At 42.0% G+C, this 23,859-nt stretch overlaps 1 protein-coding gene across 3 annotated transcripts in view; it reads right to left on the bottom strand.

Moving 5' to 3' along the window:
• Window positions 1-202: 202 nt before the first annotated feature.
• The window catches only part of osbpl2b (oxysterol binding protein-like 2b), a 116,692-nt gene continuing 93,035 nt past the window's right edge, over window positions 203-23,859 (bottom strand). For 2 of the 3 annotated variants that reach the window (XM_084333768.1, XM_084333769.1), the window contains 5 exons: window positions 22,218-22,338; window positions 12,991-13,119; window positions 8,350-8,473; window positions 7,655-7,745; window positions 203-6,689 (listed from right to left, as the gene is read on the bottom strand). In XM_084333768.1, coding sequence (XP_084189894.1) covers window positions 6,587-6,689; window positions 7,655-7,745; window positions 8,350-8,473; window positions 12,991-13,119; window positions 22,218-22,338 — 568 coding nt within the window. In that variant the 3' untranslated portion in view covers window positions 203-6,586. The remainder of the gene's footprint in view (window positions 6,690-7,654; window positions 7,746-8,349; window positions 8,474-12,990; window positions 13,120-22,217; window positions 22,339-23,859) is intronic. The other variant, XM_084333770.1, reaches the window with a different exon arrangement.

Here is a 23,859-nt window from a genome sequence, read left to right as displayed (position 1 = left end):
CTTCTTACAGTCTTCTTTACCATGCACTCTTCCACTAAATAATCTCCCTTGCCTATATTACTACCTTACCTACTATACTAATATGTTTACTATGCACTCAACAGTGCAGCACTCAAGTTTCAACACTGGTTGATGAACATTGTTACTCAGCTGAAAGTTATACCCTTCCTTGTAAGTCGCTTTGGATAAAAGAGTCAGATAAATGACTAAATGTATATTTATTGCATATTGTATTGCATACAGTAAGTGTTTAGAGCATGTGTTTCAGAGTGCTGGGAGATAAAAAAATAAATAAAAATAAAAAACAACAATTTCTCAATATTTATTTTATTTCAAAAGAAAGTTCTTTCAAGACTGAAATTAGTGTTTTATTAGTAACATTTCCCCATTTATTAATCTAGCCAAGCCTTCCAAAGTACTGAAACTACCACAAGAGTCCCCCACCTCAAAATAAAACTGCAACAATGTTCTCACCATTTCTTTTTTTAAATACTATAAAAATAAATCAATTGCACAAAATAATATGCCATTTTGTTTGATTACCTCTGTGCAACAACACTTGAACACATAACATCAACAAGCATATGATACAGTCCAAGAAAAGGTCAAATTCAACATTTGTTTTTAATAGAAATCAACACGAAATCAACACTCAAAAGCAACATAAAATCTAGATAATGACAGATCGTTAGTCTTGTAACCGAGTTAGTATCTTAACGGCGACACCGAAGTATTATTTACCAGAAGTAGCGTTTGTGTGGTTTGATTTAGTCTTTTCCCCCCCACTAGACAGATATTAGCAACAGAAATTCCTCATCGATAAACATTTTAGACTATTATAAGTAAAAACAGACGAATTAAGCTATTTGGATCAGCTAAATAAAAAAAATTTTTACAAAATATCTCTTTCATAAAAACCTAAAACATCTTAAATAAACATTGATAAAAAATAAAAAGGGAAGGGAAGTTGGGTTTTCTTAAATCCAGGCACAAAAAGCAAAACACGGATTTAAGTAATAAAAGAGACAAATAAAGATGATCAAGACGGTAACGAGACTAGCAGTCTGTCCACTTTTTAGTTATAGCATGTTCAACTTCTCTAGGATATGAAACTTGGTACGTTAGGTATAGATGTAATTTCGAGACATGTCTGACATTTGAGGAAGGGAAAAGGCGGCGATGATGGTAGTATAGCGACAGCTGGCGGAGGGCCAGCCATCATTACAGTCAACTTCAGTTTTAATTTTTTTAACTCTTTTTTTTCATTATAACTGGAAGGAAGGACATTAATTCAAATGATCACAATCATTTATGAAATACACACGTTTTTTTGGGCCTTGTACAATCTAATAAGCAGACGTTTCGAGTATCTGGCTTTTCTCTTGCTGATCGGAGGACATACAAACTAAAGTATTTATATTCTGTACCGCTGTGCACAGCGGGCTAATGTAGTGAAAGATCAGACACGGAGCGTTATTGGTACGTTGCATAGATTGTGTGTGTTGTCATGAAACACATTAAAGCCTGAATACATGTGGCTGAATGTGTGGCTTTTCACATCCAACTTCAAAGAGTGGCAGAGACAAATAAGAGATTATTTTTGTAATGCAAACATGAAAAAATGTAAAGTCTGAAGAGAAACCCCCCTCCGTCTTTGAAATCAGCTGAGAAAAGCCACATGTTTCACATGTGTAAATAGGTTTGTAGTTAAGGAGATAGGTGTATACATACTGGTATGAGGACTAGCGTAATGGAGACTTCAACGACACTCTGTTTAACAACACCAAGACCCCGTTTATATTTGGGATTAAAATCCCACTGTAGATGAATGAGGACTCCAGGCTGCATCTAGACGGGGGTCAACGCCACATTTAACCATTTCACTACCGCACAACCAAATGGTTAACTCTTTCACTGCGACAATACAGAACGTTAACCCTTTCACTGCCACACGACAAAGGGTTAACCCTTTCACTACCACTACAGAAGGTTAACCCTTTACCATCACTACCGTCTGTAGTGATAGTAAAGGGTTAACCTTCTGTAGTGTGGTAGTGAAAGGGTTAAAGACGGGTGTGAATAAACCCAAGAGGGACTGGAGTTTGACTCTTAAAAACTACCTTCGTAGATGGTATGGGAAAGCTTTACCCTTTTCATGGGTGTATAAACACACTTGTGTTTAAATGTGGCCTGGTGCCATGTGTACATTACACAATCTAAATCAGTGGTTAAATGTGGCCTGGTGTCATATGTAGACACAATCTAGATCAATGATTTTCAAACTTTGTCATGGGACCCACATTTGCAGAATAAACATTCCTACGACACAAAAGTGGTTTGACAGATTGTCGTCTAAGCCAATAGGACAACATGTATCCTGTATCTAGACTGCTAAACTATTAGCCTACTGTGTTTTATTCAAACCATCTACAGTACTTCTCAATGGACTTGTTTGCAATGGTGTTTTAACAGCCAGTATAAATAAGCTCCACTGTGTCCTGCTTTCTATGTAGATTCTACAATCCAAGAGGTGTAATGTATTGTAACAGCAAGATAACAAAGTACAGTATAGCAAAAATGTGCATCTTTAAAAAGACTTACTGGGTCTAATACTACCTAGTGATATTGTAATTTAGGACTAGTATTGGTAGCCTAATAAACATGACTCAAAGGTCACAATGACTGATAGATCATATGAATTTACTATACAAATGAGGACTCGAGTTATTAGGGGCTACTGTACGCGTATCACGCGTCTTCTTTTTACAATCAGTTTCTATTACGACAAGAGGCGATATAAAATGTGAAGCTTAAATGGCCCAATGAGTCCTAAGTTCCACTTAAGCTGGAGAGTCTAATGTAGAATGTTACATTACTTTTACACTGACATGGGTAATGTTTCCTAATCATGCTTATAGTGATAACTATAATAATTGTGATTCGAGGGTTCACATTCTGAAGTTCATCTCGTTCAAAAAAGAAAACAGCACAACCGTTCCAGTCCGTCATACATACATCCATAACCTGGAGTTGAAACGCAGTTAATATGGCTTTAGTTAAAAGAGTCTGTACACATTTCTAGTCACACACTTAACGTACACACGTGTGTGCACACACACACCCATTACTCTGCATTAGTTTCATTTCGTGATCACATTTCTTATGATTGGACTACTTTTTAACAGCATAGGCCTCAATCACAAACACAGTGTGAGATAAGAGCTTCTAGTCCCAAGACTTAAACATCTACTTCAAATTCATTTCACTGACATTTTATCTTGGTGGAGGATTAGACTCAATCTTTTATAAGTGAAGCTTAATGAGCAGAATGAGATGGGCAGAGAGAGAGAGAGGCAGAGAGAGAAAACAGACAGATCTGATCTTCTCTTAAGAGTCTTAACTGGGTGAAACCACATGGATGAAAACATCTTCCCTGGACATCCTTGAAAAGGCTCAGGCTCAGGTCGTCAGATACTCTGTAACCAAAACCAAAACCTACCAAAGCTTGGTCACTTGCCAGTAGGGATGGGCAGCTATTTGAATATTAAACTATTCAAAATGACCTACTGTAGGTATTTAACTATAGCCATTTGTGTCAACTGCACTGATTCAGCCTAATGATTTATAGATTGTTTTTCCCTTTATATTCAATAAATTGCACAACTTTGGATTTGGTTTCCTTATTTATTTGACTACCGGTAATAATAAATGGTCAAACAGTCGCAATTTTGATTATTTTGTTTAGAGAAGGCGAGGATCCCAGAAGCCCTTCAGCCCCAAGTCTTAACCCTTTCACTGCCACACTACCAAAAGGTTAACCCTTTCACTGTGACAACACATACGGTTAACCCTTGCACTGCCACACAACAAAGGGTTAACTGCCGTCTGTAGTGTGATAGTGAAGGGTCTTCTGTAGTGTGGTAGTGAAAGGGTTATTGAGCCAGTTAGGATTAAAAACATAAAGACATCACACTTCTCCTGCAGGTCAAAGGTAGAAAGCTCTTACTGGACATAGGTGACCCGCCCTTTTCAGCTGCTGCTTTCATCAGGGCGTTACCATAGTGATAAAACCTAAAATATCAAATCCATACTAAAAACCTTCTTAATTTAACTGCAGTCAGTTGTGTGGTCTTTATAGGTTTTCCTGATGGACCTGGGTGGGCGCTCATTCCCACTTAAAAGAGCGAGATGGTCCCAGAAAAAAACGAATTCCTGGTTGATCAGCTGGTGAATTCACATTAGGATGAATGCAAAGTGGATGTGGCTACTATTCATGCATACATCTGGCCTGGAGGTAAAATTAATAGTTATTCTCATGTACACAAAGGCTAAGCCAGTGACAACAAGGTTGAGTCAAGTATTGAAGCAGTATATACCGTAATAGGCTGACAGGGTGTAACAATCTCAGAATCTAAAATGTACGTTCAATACAGTGTGTATCAAAATGTCCGCTACCGCTATTAGCATAATGTTTGAGGCTCATTTTTATAGTTTACGACTTTGGAATAAAATCTGTATTTTTCTGAGCCAAACCAAGCTGTGTGGACTATATAATCTATGATTAGAGCTCTGTAGTATGAATACATTTCCACGCATGAAGAATCGAGAAACTAACCGCGACCTCACGATGGAAATGCGTATAGGATGTGAAAAGGTCGTCGGAGCCCGATGCACACGGAACCCGCAGCACGTTACAGGGTCTCCGCAGACTTGTTTCCGCCCCACCACGTTGTTGGAATAGAAACCCGAGCCCCGACCTCACGCCTCCGCCAACATCTGCATTGCCGTCGAGGAAAACGTGATTACTTTGTGGTCTTTGTCCTTATTACATATACATATATACACATATGAGTCTGGATTAAAGAAAATACAGCGACAGAAGAGTGGCGATAGACGACAAACTCTAAGGTACATGAGCCACATCTTCAGCTGAAAGCCAATGGTACAATTTTTTCAAGACCAACAGTATTTATTTTCAATGATTTAGTTTCTCTAAACCGCTGTGCTATCCACGTTGATTTGTGTGTGTGTGTGTGTGTGTGTGTGTGTGTGTGCGTGTGTGTGTGTGTGTGTGTGTGCGTGGGAACAAATCCTCCAAACACATGAGACATCTTACGGTCCATCTCCAGTCAAAGGAGCGTTCACATCCCTGATTTCACCATTGACTGTCTGTCCCTCCGTCTTATTGGTCCATGTGTCCATTCTTTCCTGTGATGTCATGCTTGTGGGAGTGGCGGAAGGGGGGGGGGGGTCATGTCATTGTGCTCTGAACACATACAGCAGCTGTATGTGGATGAAGGGGGGGGGGCAGAGGGAAGGAGAGGGGGTGTTGTCGTCATTCAGGGATAAAGATGATAACAAGTGAGGAGAGTGATAGTGATGATGATGATGGTGAAGGCCTGTAGTATCACGCTGATCATGAACAAGTGGAATGGACCTCTCTCGTATGCCATCATTTCCCTGCCCAAATAAGGGCTATTTCAGCATAAGACGATAGTAATAATAATTCATAACAATGGGTTATTAAAATAGCTTCTTCTGTGGTTCACACAGGCTCTTTACCTCCAACAAGGTCTTCTAATTTTCTAATTTTCATCAAAAGGAAAAGTGGCTAGACAAAACTAGCTTAGCATTGCAGCTCAGGTTGCCCGACCACACTAGCCTCAGTGCATTCTCGCAGGCACAGCGACATCACAACATCTGCTCATATAGTGTTAGAGCAACGTGGCTCTTAAAATTAAGTTGGTTAACAAAACGTATAATCATCCAGTAAAACGTCACTTTACCTCCCACCCTAAACACAGTATAAAAAGGACAAAATTACTGGTAATCAGGATAGGAAAACAAAGTTCATTTAAATTTCTTTCACCCTAGGCAGGGGGGGAAAAAATAACCAGAGCTTTGTGTTTTTTTGGGGGGGGGTTCAAAATGACGACAATACTTTGAGAGGTCTATTACTGGTACTATGGCTTCTGAGGTATTGTCATGGAAACGTCCTAAACTAGTTGTATTCATCCCAAACTGAAGAAGAACCCAATCCCAACCCCCCCAAAAGTTTTACACCGTCGCAGACACACTTTTTATCGTCCCCTGGATGGCCGGAACAATTTTCCTTTTAAGCCTGTGTAGAGGGCAAGGTCAAAGGTCATTTGATGAATAAAGACGCGCAAGGAGGAGAGGAAGAAGATGATGAGTGATAGTGAGTTCTGTTGATCATCAGGTCACTTATTGAATTATGAAGATTGTGAAGTTTCATTTTAGGTAGACTGCTGTGAGATTTGACAATGATGATGATGCTGAAGGTGCCTATAGGAGTCTTTTATATCTCCCTCCGATTCATTCTCAGCATGGCTGCTGTGGTAGGGAAGAAGGTTGAGGAAGATGCGTTGAAGGTGCTAGATATCACTAGATGGTGGCCAGGTCTCAGGTCTGAGGACGGGCAGCCAGATTCTCAGTCCCTTCCATCGTTTCTCCGGTATTTAACTGAAGAGCGATGGAAATGGGGTCAGCAACATTCAGTAGACAGACAGACCTCTGGAGTACAGTGAGGATGAGGAGGAAGAGGTTGATGAAGGCTAGCAGGCCATCAGTAGATGTCTGGCAGGTCTGTGTAGCTCCTGTTGAAGTAGCCTCCAGTGTAGAGCCAGTCCTGGTTGTTGGTGTAAGGGTTTGTCCCATTCTGGAACCATCTGGAAACACACACGCAGAGGAGTGAGTTTACTACCCGACATGTTACGTTACATTCTAGGCGTTTAGATGTTTCTCTTATCCAGATCATTCATGTTCCTACCTCATGAAACACTCCTCTTTATTATTATTAAAGGAGAGAAGGAGGTCCTACCTCATGGAACACTCCTCTTTATTATTAAAGGAGAGAAGGAGGTCCTACCTCATGGAGCGCTCCTCTTTATTATTATAGGAGAGAAGGAGGTCCTACCTCATGGAACACTCCTCTTTATTATTAAAGGAGAGAAGGAGGTCCTACCTCATGGAACACTCTTTATTATTATAGGAGAGAAGGAGGTCCTACCTCATGGAACACTCCTCTTTATTATTAAAGGAGAGAAGGAGGTCCTACCTCATGGAGCGCTCCTCTTTATTATTAAAGGAGAGAAGGAGGTCCTACCTCATGGAGCGCTCCTCTTTATTATTATTATAGGAGAGAAGGAGGTCCTACCTCATGGAACACTCCTCTTTATTATTAAAGGAGAGAAGGAGGTCCTACCTCATGGAACACTCCTCTTTATTATTATAAGAGAGAAGGAGGTCCTACCTCATGGAGCGCTCCTCTTTATTATTATAGGAGAGAAGGAGGTCCTACCTCATGGAACACTCCTCTTTATTATTAAAGGAGAGAAGGAGGTCCTACCTCATGGAACACTCTTTATTATTAAAGGAGAAAAGGAGTTCCTACCTTGTGGAGCACTCCTCTTTATTATTATAGGAGAGAAGGAGGTCCTACCTCATGGAGCGCTCCTCTTTATTATTATAGGAGAGAAGGAGGTCCTACCTCATGGAGCACTCCTCTTTATTATTAAAGGAGAGAAGGAGGTCCTACCTCATGGAGCACTCCTCTTTATTATTATAGGAGAGAAGGAGGTCCTACCTTGTGGAGCACTCCTCTTTATTATTATAGGAGAGAAGGAGGTCCTACCTTGTGGACCACTCATCCTCATTCTTGGCCCTCTCCTTCCTGGAATATCTCTGTTTATCCTCCAGTCTCTCCTTCTCTTGGCTCGCCTCGTCTGCGACAACAACAAGAAACGCATATTAATATCCAATACCATCCTTAGAAAAATAAGAAGGTCAAGACATTTCACTTGTGTTTCCTTGACAACAATGCTGAAATCCAGCGCCATATCAGCGTTGGGACCAGGATTCTATTGAAGTGAATGACACGTTTACAACACTGGTCCCGGTCAGTGGTCCAGTAATTGTTTACCTACGCATCCGTGAACAGACCATCATTATGCATGCAGTGTATTTGCGCAACTTGCCTTGCGTTTGATCACAATCACAGAAAGATAAAGCAAAATGATGAAAAGGCTGAGATTAACATGAGATCTATGCTCATACATTCATATCTTGTTTTCTCAACACTGTTCCTTGCTCACCTTCATGACTCTGAAAAAGTCTGACAAAGACACAATGCGGCCAGGGGCATGAAGTAGTGCATTACTGTCATGCACCAGTAGGTGGCAGCATTGCCTCGACAGGAAGCAGAAACTGCACCTCCAAAACAGCAGCTCTTCAGGAAAGAGGTTCATTTCTCTTCATCTACCATATGCTGTGTTGTGTTTTCTCCCCATGATCAAAATCAAGATTGAAAAACGGTAAAGACTCCATTACCCATTTGTCCGTTCTCCATGGCTCTGATGTCCGGCCTCAGGCGGCAGTCGGTGGAGGCCAGGAGACCCTCCATGCCCGGCTCCATCTCATTCAGACACATGGCAAAGCTGGTGAAGTTATACATCTGGAGGTGGAGATAGAGAGGTCATTCTTATATTCAGAGTTAATTATATTGTTTACACTGCTTATTTTATATATTTACGATAATTATATTGGCTATATGTATGTCTTTCTACTAGGGGTGTAAAGGTACCGAACCGTTTCAGTACTGGACCTTAGGTTCAGTACGGCTGTGTACCGAACGAATACAACAGTATGTTAACCACTAACTAATCAATTTAACAAGTTGATTATTAATTTCAATATAGAATAATCGTCGACAGCCCTGCAAGTACAATTAGTTACTGCACACTACATCACCCCTGAGTGGAACATGGAAAGCCAAACTTTCCCCCACTGTACCGAAAACCCGTACCGAACCGTGACTTCAAAACCGAGGTACGTACCGAACCGTGGTTTCTGTGTACAGTTACACCCCTACTTTCTACTATTGAATGAATGAATGAAAACTTTATTAACAGATTGCAGAATGGGTACAGTACAGTACAGCTCAATACATACAATTGTTAAGGGGATGCAGACCAGAGAAAGACTTTCGTCTTGTTTACATCAGGGTCCCCCATTTTCAATTCATCGTAACATATATGACATACATGACATACAGATAGACAGTACTGCTCCATCTATACATTTATGACATACCAGATTTGCAATTACAGTACTGTTTGTGATACAAAAAGAGTCCAGAAAGAAAAGAGTATATACATTAGGCGTGGAAACTGTACATTGGATTGGGTAGGTGGGGGTGGGGGGGGACTGTACATTGGAGGTGGTTGGGTGGGTGGGGGGGGGGGGGGGGGGGGGGTTGGTTAGGAGTGGGGGGGGGGGGTTCGTTAGGAGTGGGGGGGGGGGGGTTGGGTAGGGGGGGGGGGGGGTTGGGTAGGAGGGGTGGGTGGGGGACACTGTACAAACACTGTACATTGGATTATTGACAAGACCATACTTGGTAATTTACTGTACATTGGAGGGGGTTGTGTTCGGACATTTACAGGGGCCAGTTTCGGGTTGCAGTCTCCCTTAGGTGTTTTTTGAGAGTGTTTTTGAAAGTGGGTAGTGATTCACATTCCTTTACAGCTTTGGGTAGGGCGTTCCACATTGATGTGGCATAATTGCGAAACGTGTTTAGTCCCTTGTTTGAGCCGAATCTGGGTTTAACATGATTTGTGGAGCTCCCTCTGGTGTTGTGATCGTGGTATTCACTGACCTTTGGGAAGTATTTTGACATGTACATGGGTACCTTGGTCGTGTAGTGTATCTTGTAGACCAGGCCCATTGCAAGTTGCTGTACTCTGTCGTCTACTCTAAGCCATCCTAGGTTGTCAAAGTGGGCAGGGGTGAGGTGGGTTCTAGGAGTAAGGTCAAGCAGTAGTCTGACCAGTTTGTTTTGAGATGTTTGTAATTTTGTTTTTAGCGCCTTTGAGGTGCTTTGGTACCATGAGGTGCAAGCATAGTCGTAGTACCCTTGAATGAGTGCTCCTGCTAGAGTCTTCAGGGTATTCTTGTTTACCAGTGAGGAGATCCGGTACAAGAATAGAGTTCGTTGGTTGACTTTTTTTATTACATTGGATGCCATTTTGTCACAGGAAAGATTTGCCTCTAGGATGGAACCCAGGTAGGTAATATCTTCTTTCCTTGTGACAATATTGTCACCCACTGTAACTGAGAAGCCGTCGGTCTTGCTGAGTTTGTTATTTGAACCGAAGAGAATGGACTCTGTTTTGCTCATGTGTAATGATAGTTTGTTATCAGCGAGCCATATGCAGATTTTGCCTAGTTCTGAGCTGAGGGTTTTTTCAACCTGTATTACCATGCCATTTTGTAAATGGCAATGGAGAGCTTTCCAATTCCGGTCAAAGAGACAGTCTCCTGAACCTACTGTAGCAGAGTGTGGTGGTCTAGAAGCTACTGTATCATAACAGACAGTCTCCTGAACCTACTGTAGCAGAGTGTGGTGGTCTAGAAGCTACTGTATCATAACAGACAGTCTCCTGGACCTACTGTAGCAGAGTGTGGTGGTCTAGAAGCTACTGTATCATAACAGACAGTCTCCTGGACCTACTGTAGCAGAGTGTGGTGGTCTAGAAGCTACTGTATCATAACAGACAGTCTCCTGGACCTACTGTAGCAGGGAGTGGTGGTCTAGAAGCTACTGTATCATAACAGACAGTCTCCTGGACCTACTGTAGCAGGGAGTGGTGGTCTAGAAGCTACTGTATCATAACAGACAGTCTCCTGGACCTACTGTAGCAGGGAGTGGTGGTCTAGAAGCTACTGTATCATAACAGACAGTCTCCTGGACCTACTGTAGCAGAGTGTGGTGGTCTAGAAGCTACTGTATCATAACAGACAGTCTCCTGGACCTACTGTAGCAGAGTGTGGTGGTCTAGAAGCTACTGTATCATAACAGACAGTCTCCTGGACCTCCTGATTCTCCTAGATCCATCTGCAGCCTTCGACACAGTCAACCACCAGATCCTCCTCGCGGCCCTCGCAGAAATGGGAGTGGCTGGCTCTGCGCTGACATGGTTGTCATCATACCTCAATGACCGCTCCTACCAAGTGTCATGGAGAGGGACCCTGTCGGCCACCCGCCCCCTGCGGACGGGTGTCCCCCAGGGCTCGGTTTTAGGACCCCTTCTCTTCTCCCTCTACACTAAATCACTGGGTAACATTATCACGTCTCATGGCTTCTCCTACCACTGTTATGCCGACGATACTCAACTCTTCCTCTCCTTCCCTCCCTCAGATATCCACGTCTCTGAGCGGATCTCGGCCTGTCTGTCCGACATCTCTGCCTGGATGACGACCAACCACCTCAAACTGAACCTAAGCAAAACAGAATTGCTCCACCTGCCGGCCAAATCCTCCCCCCTGACCGACCTTTCCATCACAGTCGAGAATGCAGCTGTGACCGCGTCCCCGACCGCCAAGAACCTTGGTGTTGTCCTCGACGACCAGTTGAACTTCTCTGCTCACATCGCAGCGACAACCAGAACCTGCCGATTCCTCCTGAGCAACGTCAGAAGGATCCGCCCCTTCCTGACAAAAGAAGCCACCCAACTCCTCGTCCAATCAACAGTCATCTCCCGCCTCGACTACTGCAACGCACTGCTCGCTGGCCTCCCGGCCAATGCCACTAAGCCTCTTCAACTCATTCAGAACGCAGCGGCCCGCCTGATCTCAAACCTACCGAAGTCGGCCCATGTCACCCCACTTCTTAGGGACCTGCACTGGCTCCCCATTGCTGCACGAATCCGCTTCAAGGCCCTCGACCTAGCATACCGTGCGGCAAAGGGAACTGCTCCCGCCTACCTCCGGTCAATGGTCTCTAACTACACACCCTCAAGACCCCTACGCTCTGCATCTTCTGGCCGCCTCAGACCTACTCCTATCCAAGCTCCGGGAGGGTCATCAAAGAGAAGTCGCCTATTCTCAGTCCTTGCCCCACAATGGTGGAATGAACTACCTACCCCAGTTAGGACAGCCGAAACACGTCCAATCTTTCGCCGTCGACTAAAGACGCACTTCTTCAACCATTAGCTGAATTAAAAAAAGAAAAAAAAAAAAAGTATCTAACCCTAACTACCGTACTTTTCGGACTATAAGCCGCAGCTTTTTTCCCCATTTTTCGACCCTGCGGCTTATATAACGGTGCGGCTTATATGTGGACAAAACCCGAAAATCGAAATATTGCTTTTTTTTACTGCACTGAAATGTTATTCATCTGTTCCCTTATTTGCTAAACTTAATACAACTTGTAAATGAGTTAATGTTATTTGTCCGACAGTATTGTGTCCCAATGGGAGTCATTCTCTGTAGAGGTAGGAATTTAAAGCTCAATATAAGAACGGCCATGCACCACCACTCACAGAATCGAGAAAGAGCAATCAATCTGTCAATCCTTTCCGTGTCCGGGCCGGGTGAGGTTTCCCGTGTTGAGTCAAATTAAGCCGCAGGCTCCACTCCTTACATATGGTAATTAAACATTAAAACACATGCGGCTTATAGTCCAGTGTGGCTTATATATGTACACATCATTCAATTTAGCTGCTGCGGCTTATAGTCAGGTGCGGCTTATAGTGCGAAAAGTACGGTAACCATACTGTCATGCACTTGTCCTAATAAACTAACCTACACTGTAGCACTCAACACTTTGATGAACATTGTTACTCAGCTGATAGAGTTGTGCCCTTCCTGATGGCTTGTCGTACAGAACTTGTAAGTCGCTTTGGATAAAAGCGTCAGCTAAATGACTAAATGTAAATGTAAATGTAAATGTAGCAGAGTGTGGTGGTCTAGAAGCTACTGTATCATAACAGACAGTCTCCTGGACCTACTGTAGCGCAGGGAGTGGTGGTCTAGAAGCTACTGTATCATAACAGACAGTCTCCTGGACCTACTGTAGCAGAGTGTGGTGGTCTAGAAGTTATCATAACAGACAGTCTCCTGGACCTACTGTAGCAGAGAGTGGTGGTCTAGAAGTTATCATAACAGACAGTCTCCTGGACCTCCTGAACCTACTGTAGTAGAGTGTGGTGGTCTAGAAGCTATTCTCCACAGCAGGGTACTGCCTGGTATAACAGACACAGTCTCCTGGGCGTCTGGCATGTCATCTGCATCCTCATTCACTGCTCCATCATGCTCCTCCTGCTGGCAGATAATGATAACGTTAGATACACACACAAAGAATCTGCATCGTCATTCTATGCTTTCGTTTCTTTCCGGACACACAACACCACTAACATCAGACACATACCGGTATAAATAGAAAACTATTGGTGTACTATTTCTATTTCCCCACTAGCATTCACAATGGCGATCAAGAGCGATTATTAGAGCGTCGACGTCGGTGGTAGGTGGGGATTAGGGCTTACATGGACGACGTGGTTCTAGTGACCATGACAGTGAGTGAGTGAGTGAGTGAGTGAGTGAGTGAGTGAGTGAGTGAGTGAGTGAGTGAGTGAGTGAGTGAGTGAGTGAGTGAGTGAGTGAGTGAGTGAGTGAGTGAGTGAGTGAGTGAGTGAGTGAGTGAGTGAGTGAGTGAGTGAGTGAGTGAGTGAGTGAGTGAGTGAGTGAGTGAGTGAGTGAGTGTAGAGAAAGGTCAATAGTTAAGTGAATCTCAAGTGAGCTAGGGTAAAGATTTAAGTCGACAAGCATTTCATTGACCAGAGGGAAGGTAATGGAGAGGACGTTTTACGTAGGTGAGGAGGAAATCCCATCTATAAAGGGACAAACCAGTGAAAGGTTTGGTATAAAAGGGAGTTGAATGATAAAGCAACTTAGGAAAGATGTTGTAGAGGGGATAGGAAGGATAGAGAAGTCAGGGCTTCCAGGCAAGTTGACGTTATGGTGTTTGCAGTTTGGTCTATTCCCTAAGTTGCTGTGGCCATCGTCAGTATATGAAGTGCCAACTTGGAGGCGAGCTCACATCAAAAGGGGGATGGATCGGTTGGGCTGGCAACGCTGTTCGGGGGGGCCACGCAATACATTGTATGCAATACATACAAGGTTGTGGGCCACGCAATACATTCATAGGCATGTCGACCTCTCTTTTGGCAATGGGATTGGGTTTCTTCATCGAGTGATTATCCTTATCATTAGGGCACATGTATCTTGTGTTTTATTATAAACAGAGAACTTAAACTCACAAGTGCACACACACACACACTATCTTACCTACCGCTGTCACCTTTTCACTACAAAGCATGTTGTTAATCTACTGTACAGCAGTGGTTCTCAAACTACGGGTCGCGACCCAAATTATAATAATAATAATAATAATAATAATGCAGGACCTGTTCAGAGGTCTTTAATTGGCATGCAATTATCCTCAATGTTTAGCGGTTAGCACACACGGTTAGCACACACACACACCGGAACACACACGCATGCATTGTCTCTTGTAGGATCGCCGATGCGATTCATCTCTGCGATAAACCCATCCCGTCGTCATTCCCCCCAAGGGCAGCCGGGAGCAGACAGGCGTCGGCGAGGGCTGCGCCAGTGGACCAATCCAAGTGCTCCTGCCCGTCTTCGTCAAGGACGCCACAGCGTTAGCGATCTGTTGTTGTGCATGTTTTTCCATTGGGTTTATCTTATCGGGGGGGAAACCCTTGCGAGCACGGGGAGAACATGCAAACTCCACACAGAAAGGCCTGGGAGATACCCCACCTGGGTACCTGGCATCATGGAAACCTGGTCCCCAAGCGGGAATCGAACCCTGGACCTTCTTGCTGTGAGGCGACAGTGTTAACCACTACACGGGTAGGTGACATTGGACAGTAATTTTTTTTTTTTATGTTCTGGCAACATATTTTGGCTAAATATGCCTCGTTTTATAAATGTGTATTGATAACAGTGCTGTAATTACATTTTCTAATAAATATGCATGATCAAGTTCAACAACGTGTGCTTTTATTTTGATATTCCTTAATTCCACATTGAAATTACGCGATACATTAAGTGTGGGGTCCACAAAAAAATCCTAAATAAAATGGGGTCACGGTATGAAAAAGTTTGAGAACCCCTGATCTACAGCATAATACAACAACCTTGTCTAAAGGCTTTCTACCATTACATCCCACTGGCCACTAGAGGTCACTGTTTCTATACCTTGACGGCTACAAGAGATGCAGCTCAAGATGAAAACATATGCAGTAAGTAAAAACAAATCAAAATATATTGGTGAGATGTATGTTGGTGAGAGGTATAATGTTCTGTGACATAGTGCTGTTATGTGAAGTGTACAAGTAAGCCATGTGGGGCTAGATGTGCTGTACTACTCTACGTTTTCTCCTATTTGTGCTTCTCTTATAGTTTTTCAATGAACCTATCCCTAGGGTTGTGTTCACATTTGAACTGATACCTGTATCAGTACCAGGTCCTGGAATTCAGTATTGGTACCAAATGGTACCTTTTTTTCGGTACTTAACTCTCTCTGTAATAACAAAACAATTTAATTTCTGAAAATAACCAAACTTCTCAATTTCAACATTGTTATTTATTTAGAACATTGTTATTTATTGTTGTAACACACCACGCAAAATAAATCACATGATCATCATGTATTATGTTTTTAAATATCATCATTATCTGGCCATCCTCAGTAAATATTACCAAACTCCTCTGACCTCGCCTGGTCTTTCTACTGTATCATCATCATTATCTGGCCATCCTCAGTAAATATTACCAAACTCCTCTGACCTCGCCTGGACTTTCTACTGTTAACAGCAGCCTATCATTCCCCCCAACAATTCATATCGATGGCTGAAGCGCAAAACCTCCTATCTGCAGAAATTCAGATTTTTCACTTTGGATGATGATAAACTGCACCTATTTATCACCTATCTATCCTATCTGCACCCATTCAGTCTGTCTGCAAGATATTTTCCAAAAGCCAAAATCAGTGTATTGTATTGTATGCTTAAGAAAAATTTCATTCAGCAAGAAACACTTTATTTTAGTTTTCTCAAAAAAGTTAAATGTTCAGATAGGAGGTTTTGCGTTTCAGCCATCGATATGGAATAACTTTTCCCAGTAATTTCCTTCATACTTTTTAGCAAGTATGGCCATGAAATAGGTATTACATTATATTCAAAGTGGTCTTATAAAGTCGTAAATAGTTGAAACCTGCAGGAACCCTGGATATTTAGCTAGTGTGTCATCTTTGGTATCATTGGATTCATATGATATCAATGACTTTGCACAAGCTTCAAAACTCTGCCCGGTATGGCCTTCAACAGACAGTGACAGTGCAAGATGGGGATGATAGATGGGCTGCTAGCATTAGCGAATAAGTGTCATGCTAACAACAACTACTTTCACATTCCACAACCGGCTGTGCTGATGTCAGTCGCTCTGTGGGTCTGGATGCTTTCCTGCTTGTTGCGTAACAAGTCGCGTCTGTGAGAATGTCATGTGGTGATGATGTCACACCATGGTGGTTGTCTATTTATATATATATATATATATATATATATATATATATATATATATATATATATATATATATATATATATATATATAAATAATACTGTATATATCAAGTTTCTCACAGAATTACTGAAATATTTTAGAATGTCAATTTCAAATAGCTTTGATGCTGTATGTCAATCAGAAATAGGTCCTTCTCAACAGGGTTATTTTCCACTCATTTCTCCCAGTCCTAATCACATCAAATTGCTATAGATATGACGATGTATCTGTCAAATAGACAGAAGGTTGTCTTTGAAGAAATTCTTATCAGAATTTTGCAGAGTCAACTGAATAAATCAGACAAATCTGTAAAATTGTTTTATCACGTTATTTCTAATGTTTATTAATAGACCAAAGCCTATTTTTGAATATCATTGTGTTGCCCTAGTTGCCTATCATTTTCCATTAAATATCTCTTTCCGTATAGACGGCTTCAACTTGACAACATAAACCGTATTCTTTTTAAACAGCATTTGAAAACACATCTTTAACTTGGCTTTTAGCCCTTTATCTGCCGGAGCTTATTCTCATCCTTGTAGCCTCTCTGCCAGCTCTATTTGTCTATGGAGATGTTCACCTTCTTTGCAGGGCTCTAACTTTTTAAATTGTATTGCTAAATTGACATTACTATGGCCCATTCAACATCAATTATCTATCGTTCAGGATGTAGGAACGTTTTACTTTTTCATTCACACATTCATACAAAAATACTGTCTAGAGTATAAATATGTTTTTATCGTTTTCTGCTGTATTTCATAGAACGTGAGTTATAGCCATTTATGCATATATTAGATCATCAAATGCAGTTTGATAGCGATTGACGCCAGATTAAAAATGTCAATTGTACAAGGTCCTAAACGTCATGACTCATCATCTGCTGGTGACCGGAGGGGGGGGGGGGGGGGGGGGGGGGGGGTCGTTTATAATGCAATGACCGACGTTAAATGATTCATGTAGTATGGGTGATATATAGATCAGAACAGTTTGTATGGATAATAATAATCAAAAACGCTGAAACTCACCCCAGTCTCCTCTTACCGTTGGGTGATGGGCGTGGAGCAAAAAGATCGCTATTATGGGATGTTGATCTATGCGATCCATTTCCAGGTTGTATAATACTATATACGTCCAAATAATGTTGTTTATTGAGTTATGGCAACGGATCGATATCCAGTGTGTCAAGATGGAGTCCCGCAAGCGATAACGAGTGGCCGGACGGAATAGGGAGACACACCGGCATCACAATTATCAACATCCGGTTGCAACTCACCGATCGGACACCAGGTGGCGGTATTGAAGCGTTGGAGAGTTGAGTGGAGATCTACAGCACCCGTCAAGGATCCGTGGGTGAAATATGAATACCATGACAGAAATTTGAAATATTGATCTCAAAGACGCTGTAAAACGTCATTGGCAGATTACGCATGGCGAGGAATGACGTGGTAACACGTCATTGGCGAGAAAAGGGTTAACTGGATTTAGTTAAATACTCCTTAATTTTATAAAACAATTTCTTCTTTCTATTTATTTTATTGCTTGTGATATGCAATTTGTCTACAGAGTCCTGCATTTGATTATTCATTTGTAAATAAAAAGGTGTTTTGTCAAAGCTCTGGGCTGCTTTCTATTGCATGAAAAGTGCTTCATAAATAAAGTTTATTATTATTACATTTGATTCCCCGTCAGCTAGAGATATTATCACTGCAACAGGAATAAACTCTGGTCCAAGCCGTTCCCCAGCAACGCAATTCCACAAACAGATCGACAAAGCGCTTTAGTTGATTAACACTCTAACGACAGATTAGTAGACTAATTGACCTATCCCAAATTGTGCCCTCTCTTAGCTTGACTGAGGAAAGCAGCATTTATGATTGGAGGGTCAAGAAAAGAGGGTGGAGCTTGGGATAGGTAGGGTTGGGTACCGAACTCTGTACTTTTAAGGGTACCGACAGAATTACATCGGTACTACAGAGTACCGATTCATGCTAGATCAATCGGTACCAAATTGCGGTACCTTTACATGTTTAGTATAAGAGTGTAATATACTAGACAAGAGGGAGCCTTTTCCACAAATATATATTATGGTCCCGTCTCTTGGGTCTTTGAAAGACCAGACGAGGTCAGAGGAGTTTGATAATATGGATGGCCAGATAATGCTGATATTTAAACATTTACAAACATAATACATGATCATGCAATTTATTTTGTGTGGTGTGTTAAAATAACAAAATGTTCTAAATAAATAACAATGTTGAAATTGAAGTTTGGACTTTTTTTTAAAACTGAAATGACATTTTTTGTTATTACCAAGAGAGTTAAGTACAGAAAAAAATGTACTAATTCCAGGAACTCGGAATCGGTTCAAATGTGAGCAGTACCCAACCCTATTCTTTTTAGAAACAGAAACTACGAAATACACAAAGATGTGCATGTTACAGGAAATAAACTTGCTCTAAAGTTGAAGAAACATGAGCAGATTTTCACCTTAATCCCTGACCCGCACAAGGAAACCTTGAAGCGGGTTAATTGTCTGCGCTGAGCTGAAGTGAAGCAGTCTCTGGCGATGCGCGGATCCATGCACATCCCGACGTGCGCACCAGAGAGCTTTTTAGCAGCTGGGGGGGCAGGTTTTATGTTGGTAATATCTTGCAATTGAAAGTGGGATAATGCTGTTTAAGGATGATTTAGGGCAGGGAGGGGCAACTGGCGGCCCGCGGGCCGCATGCGGCCCTCACTGACGCTCCATGCGGCCCCAGGCCAATATTAAAAATAAATAAATAATAAATTATAATATTTTACATTTTTAAAAGTTAAAAAAAAAAGTTAAAAAAAAATGCATTAGACTAAGAGGTTGGCAGTCGACTATGGCTCCTTTCGATCGATTAGTCGACTAATAGGGGTCAGCCCTAGTGTGGACATATTCAACGCTGTGTAAAGTGCTGTGCAGCAATATGGGGGGTTTGATAAACTGTCCGCTGTTGTTACCGATGGAGCACCCGCAATGAAAGGAAAACACAGGATTCGCCGGGCTTCTAAGGCAGAGTGGCGTTGAGTGTCTAATGCTGCACTGCATTATACATCAGGTAAGTTTGCTAACATAATTTCCATCTATTGTGGGTCACTAATAATCAGGGGTGCAGTGGTCATGCCACACGGTACCACGCCGTCCCAGCACTTTTCTGAGCAGAAGTACGCACACGGATGGCTATTTGAGTGATGGGGTACTACTGGCGGGACTGCCGATAAACAATGCGGCCCCCCAGATTGAGTGTGGAAATTTAGTGGCTCTCACCATATACAAAGTTGCCCACCCCTGATTTAGGGAGATGCAGAGAAAGGCCAGACCTCTCTCCACAAGTTAACGCTGTGCCGGCGCAGCAGAAAGCCGCTAGAAGTGTGTGTGCACATGATCTGCGCATCGACTAAACGTCCCTCACAGAACATCCGTTTCTGAGTCAGTAAGTGGGCGTGTGGCTACAGTTTGCCATTAGCCCACGGCAGCAGTCCTGCGCACTGCGGGAAGAGTGATTATCCCTACATGTGCGTGCCGTGCATTCCACAAACGGAGCGGTGGCTAAAGATTACATCAAGGTGCCCACATGAGATGCTCGTATTTACACACATGACTTTTAAGAGACATACACCGCATCCTTCAAATTACAGGCTGCACTGACGAAACACGCATCCCCGTCCTGCCGCCTTTGGATGGTTATAATTCCTTCAATTACAGGCTCCATTGACGAAACACACGTCCCTGGATGGTTATAGCCTAGTGGTTTTTTATCAGCCGAAAGGGACGGCCTTTTATGACCTACGAGCGGTACACTTGGCATGACAGGTGCGATTTTTATTACATTTACATGGGTTCTGCCATACTCCGCTGCCTGCCAACAAAGATAGTTATCTTTTAATTTATTCACAAAATGGATCACCAGTCAAAGTTATTGAAAACTCCTGTGACCGGTAACTACTTGTGATCACTTTCCCCAACAATTCTTTCATGAATTTCTTTATGACCGCTGCCCCTACAGATGCATTTTGCTACGATTAACCCAAGCAAATCATGCAATTAACTAGGGCTGTCTTAAATACTTCGAAGCTTCGTTCGATGGGCATGGGATTCGAATATGAAAATAAAATTCGATTATAAAAAAAAAAAAAAAAGTTAATAAAAAAAATAATAATGCAAAATCAACTCTGCCTCTCTTTGTTAACTAAAACAAGCAATGCTGTTTGTTATTTAAGATGAGGTCGGACTCGGCACTGACAGATTTGTGTTCATTGTGCTGCTTTTATAAAGCCTCAAATGACGGCTTACAATATTTCATGAAAGCAAAGTGTTTTGTTTGTCTAAGATTTAAAAAGGTTTAAACTTTACAGCACTGACAAAGTTGAACAAAGTGCTGTACAAGTCCCACAACATATAAAAAAAAATAAAAAAAATGTATTTCTTTTTTTATTTCGAAGCTTCGAATTAAAATCGAATCTCGGCCCCGAAGCTTCGAATTCCAAAAGAAAAATCGAAGGTCAGCCCTACAATTAACACATAATGCATCAATTGACAGCCCTATTGCAAATCCTTTGCAATCAATGACTGCAACCCTTTAGTACCCATTTGTGAAATATTTCTGTCTACAAAGCAGAGACCGATGCCTGGGACTTAAAATGGGATTTTAGGGCTTCCATCAGCATACTCCGTATGCCTGGGATATGTAGTAGTTGACTTGTGATTGGTATATTGACCAGCTTTAGATGTGATATAAGGTGCGTTCATGTGCAGGTGTGTTCAGGTGCAGGTGTGTTCATGGTTAGGGCTGTCCCCGAAGCCTGTTATTGGGCTTAGAACTTTGTCAGGGTTTTTCGAACGGACGTTCGAACTTTTTTTATTATAATAATTAAAAAATTCGAAAGAAAATAATTTTTTTTTTTTTTAATAAATATCCTCAAACTAAATCCTCAATTTGAATAAAGTGATTAATCTGATAAAATCGAATGTTGATTTAGAATTCAAATGCCAACGTAACAAACAAAGGTGCAAACGTTTGGGCTCAGCCCTAGTTCAGGTGTGTTCAGGTGCAGGTGTGTTCATGTGTGTGTAGGTGTGCAGGTGTGTTCATGTGTAGGTGTGCAGGTGTGTTCATGTGTGTTCATGTGTGTTCATGTGTGTTCATGTGTAGGTGTGCAGGTGTGTTCATGTGTGTGTAGGTGTGCAGGTGTGTTCATGTGTGTGTAGGTGTAGGCGTGTTCAGGTGTGTTCAGGTTCACGTGTGTTCAGGTTCCCATGTGTTCACATTTGTTCAGGTGCAGGTGTGTTCAGGTGCAGGTGTGTTCAGGTTCCCATGTGTTCACATTTGTTCAGGTGCAGGTGTGTTCAGGTTCACGTGTGTTCAGGTTCACGTGTGTTCAGGTTCCCATGTGTTCACATTTGTTCAGGTGCAGGTGTGTTCAGGTGCAGGTGTGTTCAGGTTCCCATGTGTTCACATTTGTTCAGGTGCAGGTGTGTTCAGGTTCACGTGTGTTCAGGTTCCCATGTGTTCACATTTGTTCAGGTGCAGGTGTGTTCAGGTTCACGTGTGTTCAGGTTCCCATGTGTTCACATTTGTTCAGGTGCAGGTGTGTTCAGGCGCAGGTGTGTTCATGTGTGTGTAGGTGTGCAGGTGTGTTCATGTGTGTAGGCGTGTTCAGGTGTATTCAGGTGCACGTTTGTTCAGGTTCACGCGTGTTCACGTTTGTTCAGGTGCAGGTGTGTTCAGGTGTGCTTCTCTCTCATCACCTGTTTGTGCTTCTTGCTTTCTCCCTTCTTCTCTAGCTTCTTGTTGGCCTCAAACACATGAGGGTCAACACTCCACATGCACTCTGTCCACTTCCCATAGATAACACAGCGTTTCTTTTTACTGAGAGAGAGAGAGAGAGAGAGAGAGAGAGAGAGAGAGAGAGAGAGAGAGAGAGAGAGAGAGAGAGAGAGAGAGAGAGAGAGAGCGAGAGCGAGAGCGAGAGCGAGAGACGTATAGAAAAAAGAGTGAGAGGCATAGAGACAAAGACAGAAAAGAGCCATAAAGACAAAGAAAGAGAAAGGGAGAAGAGAGACAGAAAGAGAAAGACATCAAGAGAGAGACAAAGAGAAAGAGAGGGGCCAAGAGACAGATACAAATATGATAAATATCACCAGGACATAATCAGTGAGTTTTCTGTAGTAGTAGGTTTATCACATATCGTACCTAGTAGCTGCAGAGCATTGGATAATGTTTTCAAATCTATCTAAGTACACGGCAGACTTATTAAATTTTTTCAAATACCACTCCCGACTCCCGAGCCTCTACCTCCGTCAATCATTTGGCGATAACCAATGAGTCTGGCTTTCCAATGATACCCCACCTGGGAATAAGCGAATCAGGGATCTAGGTGAAAAGTCACGAGCGCAAACAGGAAGAGACATTTTTGCGGAATGCATTGGAGTCAATGAGGAAATCGCAGCCTTTTTTCCCCCCACTTGTTTAACAAAATCACTCCTAATCACTAATTTCTGAACGGATTTTTATGAAATGTGGACATGTACTACACACAACTTCAGGCTATGGATCCAGGCTCTTTTCAGCCATACCAATTTCTTTGGAAATACTACTTCTGGACTATTTACTACAGAAAAACGTGAGTAACAAGTTTTTCTACAACTCAAGTTCAGACATATGTTACTCTATTTCATTAGCACTAAGGCATAAAAGAAAATATTGTTTGTTTCCTGTTGGTTGTCAGTTAAGGCCATGGGTAGGTAGGGAATTTATTTTATAAATTTTTTTATTTTATTCTTTCCCATGGAGACTATGGATAGGGAATTTCTTTATTTAATTAAAATGTTCACAACAACATGGATGCATGTACTCTGCCAGCATGTTTAATATCCATAATAATAAAAAAATGTAATTATTTTTTAAACTCAAAAATAAATTGGGTCGCACCTAAATCGGCATGGTCGGTCGGCAACCGGAAACAAACAATTTTTTTCTTTTAGGCCTAAAAGTAAAATTTCTTTATTGTATCAAACTTCAGAATGTAATCTTTCAAAAGAGACCAGGCTCATGCATGTGCTATAAGTATTTTGGTTTTCAAAAAAAGTATGCAGTCCTCAAGTTCAAGTAAGAAAAATTCCACTTTTGGGGGTGCCTGTTAAGAGGTTAATAGGCGTCTAATCAGTGGTGTGTGTCCATTGTCATGGAAAGAGGGTAAGATTATTACAATTCCTAAAGGTGCTAAATTTACTTTTAGTGGTCCTAACTGTAGGCCTATAAGCATTCTACCCGTTCTCAGCAAACTATTAGAAATAATTGTGTTTGAGCAAGTCCAAGACTACTTTTCAGTGAATGGTTTAATAACTGAACACTAACATGCATACAGGGCCGGTCATTCAACCTGCACTG

This window comes from Notolepis coatsorum, assembly GCF_963971535.1.
Source record: "Notolepis coatsorum genome assembly, chromosome: 17".
Lineage (NCBI taxonomy): Eukaryota > Metazoa > Chordata > Actinopteri > Aulopiformes > Paralepididae > Notolepis > Notolepis coatsorum.
The sequence above is the reverse complement of the archived record's forward strand: the minus strand, read 5'-3'. Positions and strand labels throughout refer to the sequence as shown.